Below are 7,652 nucleotides of genomic sequence, written 5' to 3'. Positions count from 1 at the left end.
AGGAACCCAAATAAAAATTTGCTGAGAAACTCTGGAATGGTGAAAAGAGAAAAAATAAGAACAAAGATGAAAAAGGATTTGAAAAGCAATCTTGGAGAAGACAACCGACTGATGGAACTCATCCTGACGTCAAGCTTGGAAAAGATTTGAGAAATACTTGGAACAAAAGGCTTGAAGGATATGACAACCTAATCTTCAAAAATCATTTAGATCTCTATGATAGGATACACTGAACAAAGACCCGACGTCAAGAATCTTCTAGAAAAGATTTGAAAAGCCATGTAAGATCCTAGGATGACATATGGGTTATGGATCCACTCAAAATAAAATCCATTTGGAACGATGATTGTAAAGAGAAACTATACTCTCATCTTGTGCTCATCATCCTTTCACAGTTTCCTTGAATGACCTGATGAGGTGACAACCTCCTAGTCTTCGTTCAAGGTCATTTCCGAATTTTGAGGTTCATGAATCAATGACACTGGAAAATGACATTGAACTGAAAGAGGTGAATCAAAGAAGAATCCTAAACTTGAAAGTCAATGTTTCAATTTTTGATTCATGATATGAAGAGATACTTGAAATGATAAGAAAAGATACTAGAAATGATATGAAGAGATACTTGAACTGGTCTGCCTTAGAAATACAAACAAAGATGACTTTGCTTGAAGAGTTTGGTTGGCACCACAACTAGAAGCTTGAATTGAGTTCATCGGAAAAGAAAACGAGAACGAATAATGATGTCTTTGAGCTCCTGAGATTCTTGAAAAAAGGGGGGGGGGGGGGGGGGGGAAAAGACAACGATGAGGACGGACGGACGGAAAGAAAATGATTTGGAAAGCTGAAGATTGTTCTTGCAATTGGTCAAAAGGATTAGCATGCCCACAGTTGATCAAAATGATTACAGTTCTTCTCCAATCGTTGTGACACTACTCATAGTTAATACCTAATTTGTATGGTATTTTACATAGTTTTTGCACTACTCATAGTTAATAGTATTTTCTACTGATGCAATACAAGAAACAATATAAACTTGATGTTGGACGGATTGAGTACCCGAGAACGTTAAATTTCATCCGTGATTGCCAACTTGATAGAACTTTCTGGTATGTTCTATTTCCGGTTTCGACGTATTCAAACCATATCACCAACGAGTTAGAGAAGATAAAGCAAAGAAAAACAAAACAACAACAACATGCAAAATCAAGTGACATCGTCGCAGTGGAGACAAATCATCACCACAAACAATAGTGAAAAGGCAAACCAATTTTAAGAAGATTAATTGGCTAGATCAAACAAACAAGTTTAGGGGCAAGATCCGATGTTATAGATTTTTTTCTTAATTTTCTTTGTACAAATTACTACTACAAACATCGCTCTCTTCTCTCTGCTCCGGGGAAAAGGGAGCCCTACGTGCCGGTAATATGGTGGTTCTTGAGGCAAGAGAATACGATTTCTTTGGCTGTAGGCCGCACATCTCGTTCACCATCCTCTGAATTCACATCCTCATAATCTGAATCCTGTTTTGCGCACAACGATGATCGATCTCCAATGGACCATTTGGGACGGATACACACGCGTTTGGTTATTCGCACAGCCTGTGAGAGGGCCAGTGCTGTTTCTATCTACATACGGCCTCTCTGCTAGCCTGCTCTAACTCTGACGGCGCGGTTCCAGCCAGCTAGCTGTCCAGTTTCCGCGTTCATCGATCACATCCTGTGGAGCTCAGAAGGCGCAGCAGTAGTAGACGAAGCGGCTCCACGCCGCCTTCTTCTTCCTGGCGCCGGCGGCCGCCGCGACGGCCGCGGCGGCGGCGGCCTCCTTCTCCTCCAGGGGCACTGGGGAGTCCATCTCCCTCAGCATCTCCCACATGATGTGCACGTCGCGGTACTCGCACGTCCTCACCTCCTTCCTCAGCTTCCTCAGCCCTGCAACCGACCGATCCGTCAGAAACAAATCCAAGAAACTCGCCGACGACGAAGAGAGACAAGATGCAGCCGTTGGCAAGAAAGAGGACGATCGACGAGCTAAGAAGAAGAAGAAGTTGGAGCGTACCGGCTGTTGGCCGGAGGCCGAGGCGGGAGGCGATGGCGAGCCAGATCTTCTTGGCCGGCACCGGGGATCGGTCCATGCACATCTTCGGTTCTCGACCGATCGATCTCCTTCCACTCCCCTCCTCGGAAAAATATCACTCCCTTCCTCTCTTCGCCCTGTGATCTTTGGGATGGATGGAAGAAGCTAATAAAGCAGCAGCTGTTTCTTGGTTGCCTGCCGGCTGGGTCGTCGTTGCCAGTTTGCGCGGCGGGGGCGGGGTTTTATAGCCGGGGAGTGGGACAAGCGGGAGATGCGCGTGCAATCGATCGGGGGGCCTTTTGGGCGCGGCGTCGCCGTCGGATTCCGACGGCCCCGACCGGGACGTGGCCGCTGTCCGCGGCCGCGGCGTGCCACAGGTGTCGCGGGCCCCGTGGCGCGGCTTCCGCGCGGGTTCCCTCGGGATCCCGGCGCCGCACGGGAAGCTGCCGCGTAGACGGATCCGACGGCCCGGGCGTGAGCTGGTAGATACCCGAAGTCAAAGCTCGATTTCGGTTTCGCCTGTCTCCATGCGGGCCGGTGTGCGCACCGTATCGTGTGAGGATCCGTCACATGTTGGCCAGCTTTTTGTTTAGTCTCATACCTGTACCTGTGGCGTGACGGCGCCCGATCGTGTACTTGCTCGTGTAAATTAAGCCGTTGGATTAGAGGCTGTCTAGGAGGACGTGTGCGGTTATTCGTTCGCGGTTGACATTGTGCACGGAATCACGTGAAAACATGATGAAGTGTCCACTTTAAAATCGGTAAGAACAAAATTTTGCGGGTCATTCGGTAATTGGTGCTGATCAGTCATCATTCCTAGGCCGCGGCCAGATCGATGAATTAGATAGATCGTGGTCTTCGAAAATCAGAGGTTAGAGCAATTTCAATGGGGCGACTCATTTCATCCGTGGCCGTTCGATTCCACGCCGACTCAAGCGGACGCGTGTTCGTTTTCGTCCGTCTGCCAACCCATTTCTGGTCTATTTTTGAGTTTGATTTGCGTCGGCGGGGACACAAGACGGACGTGCGCGCTCACTCTCTTTCCTCACCGGGCCCGCTTGTCGGTGGCACTGTGGATTCACACCCTCGCCCGCCTGCTACGTTGCCGACGCCGCCGGCCATTTTTTCAGTACATTCTAGCGTACACAGATAAAAGGAAAAGATCACTACTCGTCGCTTTCTGACTCTGACTCGGTAATGTCCTCCTCCGACGTCTGAAGATAGGCGCCAGCAAGCTGCTCGTCTTCAAAGTCCCAACCCGACGTTTCTCATAGCTTTAGTTTCAATTGAGTTGCCTGCTTCCGCGAACGCTTGTCTTCCCGATAGGCGGCTCGCTCCCTCCTCCTCGCGTTTCTCTCCGATCTCAATTGTTCGTAGAACTGGCGCTCGTCGACGATGTCCTGCGGGAAGCCTCCGCGCCACACCACCAAGGCTTCCACGTTCTTCTCTGCGATGGCGAGGCGACGTTGCCGCCTTCGGTGGACACGACGATCCTCGTCAGTGAAAAGCCGCGGGAGAGGCGCCAGATCCTGCGCCCGCTGGCTTGACACGTCGGGAAAATTCATATCCCGACGAGGCCTCAGGAGGCGCCACGCCGCCGCGTCGTGTGCGCGGGCCGCCTCCTCTGCAGTGTCGAAGGTGCCGAGGACGAGACGTTTCTCGCGAAACCAGATGTCGGAGGAGAAGGCGCCGAAGCGGCGCTCGCGGACTCCGCGAAAATCCGAAGCGCCCAGGCGGCGGATCAACATGGTGGCGCAGAGGCGGCGAGAGTGGGCGGTGGACAGAGTGTGAAGGGAGCGCCTTCTTTATAACGAGCGCTGGCCGCGACGCGCGCGAATCTTTCCCGCGCGCTGGAGCACCAAAACCAGCACGTGCTAGGCCGCTTTCCCCCCGCGCGCGAACCTTTTCCGCGCCCTGGAGCGCCAAAACCAAGACGACGGCATGATCTTAAACGCGCACGGTCATGAAATGAGTCAGTCCATTGGGCACACTGCCGACCCAAAATTAAAAGAAAGCGGACGACGGGTGAGCGGCTGATCCAAACAAACAAAAAGCAGACAAAAATACCGTCTGTTTGAGTCGGCTCGTTGAAGTTGCTCTTACTCCACCCGTTCATGTTCAGGACAAGCCTAGAGCGAAAATTAGTACTGTACTCGAAAGAGCTTCTTCCATCAAGAAAAGACTTCCAGAACTCGGAGTGCTTCACTGACTACACTTGCGGAAACCACTGGAAGCTGCCACACGGTGGGAGGGGCTTTGGGCCAGTGGTCGACACCTCACGTCCCATCGCGGCATCGACACCTCACGTCCCAACCACACATTATGGCGTCGGACTGCAGGGTGCGCCTACGTGCTGTTCACCTTATTAGTAGTACAAAGTAAGATGCAATCTTTTTATGGTTGAAACAAAGGAAATTTTATTGATGAACCAATCTCTGATATCCCCAGTCCATCAGGCTTTAAAATCCTCATACTCGCATTTATTTCAGGATTTCCGGTGATGCACATTCAATGAAAATAGACGTTTCTGTCGACGACGAGGCGCCTACGGTGACTTCGTAAATCTCAAGATGATATATCGGCTCAATCTTTTAAAGGTGCTCATAGAGGTAGGGTGTGTGTCCGTTCATAGGGATGAGTGTATACGCGTGTATATAAACGCTTGTGTCTATACTAATGTTAAAAAAATTGTATTGACCAAAAATAATGTATCAAGCAAATACAAAAAAATGAGCACACAGTCCACAATCAAGACCAAAGCTCCGCTGAGGCGAAGGAAAAGGAAAAAAGTCTGTACCAAAACATCGGTCGAAGAACCACAACAACAAACATCTGCACCAAACATCTCTTAACATCACATAGGCAACGAGAAATGTTCTTTAGCAGCAATTCCTACACGAAGGAAACGATGCTTAAGCGATGTCGTCGTCTGATCCAATCATCAAAGATCAAATCTTGGGTTTGACCATAAAGATAAAGTCTGAGCAAATTCGATCAATGCTTCCGTTGCCAAGTATAATCAATTAGATCAAATCTTAGATTTTCACCCTGAAGCTCGAGATTGGGTACTAGAGAAGCACCACCAAATCAAGCCATCATGTGGTGGCCACGAACGTAGTCTCTGCCTCAAGTCGTCAGTTGTAAGTCGCTTCTCACCGCCAAAGGCTACCGAAGCAGAGACCTCCCTCACCGCCTTCATCGACTAGTGCCGAGACTTGGCCCGGCCACTGGTCTCTAAGGCCAACTCCATCGTGGCGACCCCAAACGGACGTCCGTTTTGTCCGGATTCTATCCGTCTGGGTAGGGATTTGGGGTTGTGTCCGGGCGTGTCCTAGGATGCAGTGGCCATGCGCCCAACGCGCGGCTGCATCCATTTGCCCCATTCTGTCCGTGTCTATTTAAAAACCAAAAGAACGTTTCAAATGCCAAGCCCTAGTTCAGGCCAGCGGCCCCGGTTCATCACGCCGCCAACAGAGCCAGCAGCCTACACGTTCATCGCCGGCAACACAGCCAGCCTCCAAAATGAATAGTTGTCCTCGCCGGCAACACAGCCGGCCACCAAAATGAATGTTTTCTTGCCGGCACACAACCAGCGGCCCAGCGGGCGGGCGGCACCCATGCCAGCCTCCAAAAAGAACGGCCACGGCCGATCGGACGACCTAGTTCAGGCCTTCGACTTCGAGCATCTCCTTCTGCTTGGCCTCGAACCAGGCCCTCGTCTTGTCGCTCATCTTCGACAAGTCCACCCTCATGATCGCAAGGGCCACCTCCTTCGCTTTGGTGGCGGCGTTCGTGGCCTCGATGTCGAGCTGCCTCTGCCTGGCCTTGACGTTGTCGGCCTCGATGTCGAGCTGCCTTCGTCGGGCCGCCTCCTCCATGTCGATCTTCCTCCTCTTGGCCGCCTCCTCCATCTCAAGCTTCTTTCTTTGAAGGTTTAGGTATTGCTTCATTTGCTCCTCCTTGCTTTGCCGCTTCTTCTCGTCCCTCACATCCTTTTGGGACATGATGCCATGCAAAGTGTCATGCAATGCCATGGATGAGGCATCACGTATGTCATCAACCTTGGAGTTGGTCTTGCCCTTCGGCCTCAACGCCTCGCCATCTCCACCTCCGGCGTACTTGGCCGTCTTTAGTCCTCTCTTCCTTTGTAGTTCACGGTATTGGTCCTTGAACTTAGGGCAATTGTTGATGATCGTCCAACAATGCGTAAGAGTGAATGGCTTGTCATTGTGTCGGGCCTTGAATGCCTCCAAAGATTGAAATGCCTAAACCACATGATCAACAACAAGTGAACATGCAAACATATACACGGCCGAAGTGTCGTGGCCGTAGCAAGGAAAGGGCTAGGAAGAGGAGAGCATACCATGTCCCCAACGCCGAGACCACTCACGGGCCGTGCTTCAACGCTCTCAAATGCGGCGCAATACTTGTTGCACTCTTGTTGGATGAACAACCATTTCTTTTGAATCGAGCCGATGCCACGGTTTCTTGTAAATTGGTAGGGCTCAAACATCTTCCTTTCATGGAATGTTTTGTGGACTCTCGTCCAAAAAACAATGCCCTTTTGTTGCGCGTCGGTCCTCGGATTTTGGCTAATCTCCATCCAAGCTTGGCAAATCAACTTGTCCTCATCTTGTGTGTATGAACCCGTGCGAATGCTCTTCCTCTTCTTTTGTGCTTCCGCTCTTTGGGTGAGCTCGTCGATGAACAATGGCTCGCCACTAATATCAACGTCATTGCCTTCTTCTTCACCATCACCTTCGACATAGATGTCATCGTCTTCATGCCACGAGTCACCATGGTCGTAGTCAGCACGGTCGTCGGCCTCTTCATCGGGCACGTACTGGGCGCAGCCATCCTGACTTTGGGTCTCCTCGGGGTCATAGGCACGGCCATGCCCACCCTCGAAGATCACGTCATCCATGTACTTGTTGTAGAAGGGGTCGTCGACCGTTGGCGTTGGTGTTGGCATTCTGTCAAACAAGACGCGGGGGGGCGGCTGTTGGGGATCGTAGCAGAAATTTAAAATTTTCTACGCATCACCAAGATCAATCTATGGAGTAATCTAGCAACGAGGGGAAGGGGAGTGCATCTACATACCCTTGTAGATCGCTAAGCGGAAGCGTTCAAGTGAACGGGGTTGATGGAGTCGTACTCGTCGTGATCCAAATCACCGATGATCCTAGTGCCGAACGGACGACACCTCCGCGTTCAACACACATACAGCCCGGTGACGTCTCCTACGCCTTGATCCAGCAAGGGGAGAAGGAGAGGTTGGGGAAGACTCCATCCAGCAGCAGCACGACGGCATGGTGGTGAAGGAGGAGCGTGGTAATCCTGCAGGGCTTCGCCAAGCACCGTAGGAGAAGAGGAGGACTTGGGAGAGGGGGAGGGCTGCGCCAGAACTTGGGTGCGGCTGCCCTCCCAACCCCCACATATATATAGGGGCAAGGGAGAGGGGGGCCGGCCCCCTCAGATCCAATCTGAGGAGGGGGCGGCGGCCAAGGGGGGTTGCCTTGCCCCCCAAGGCAAGGGGGGCGCCCCCCCTTTTAGGGTTCCCCCAAACCCTAGGCGCATGG

At 51.5% G+C, this 7,652-nt stretch overlaps 1 protein-coding gene across 1 annotated transcript; it reads right to left on the bottom strand.

The window, feature by feature from the left end:
• Positions 1 to 1,304: 1,304 nt before the first annotated feature.
• Positions 1,305 to 2,303, bottom strand: LOC125506004. Its single transcript, XM_048670889.1, has 2 exons — positions 2,056 to 2,303; positions 1,305 to 1,928 (listed from the first exon to the last, which is right to left on the bottom strand). Exons 1-2 carry the CDS (start codon positions 2,135 to 2,137, stop codon positions 1,726 to 1,728), a joined length of 285 nt encoding a protein of 94 aa, XP_048526846.1. The 5' UTR covers positions 2,138 to 2,303; the 3' UTR covers positions 1,305 to 1,725.
• Between the last annotated feature and the right edge of the window lie 5,349 nt (positions 2,304 to 7,652).

This window comes from Triticum urartu, chromosome 5 (genome assembly GCF_003073215.2).
Source record: "Triticum urartu cultivar G1812 chromosome 5, Tu2.1, whole genome shotgun sequence".
Classification (NCBI taxonomy): Eukaryota; Viridiplantae; Streptophyta; class Magnoliopsida; order Poales; family Poaceae; genus Triticum; species Triticum urartu.
Note: the sequence above shows the minus strand (reverse complement) of the source record. Positions and strands in the feature narration are given on the sequence as shown.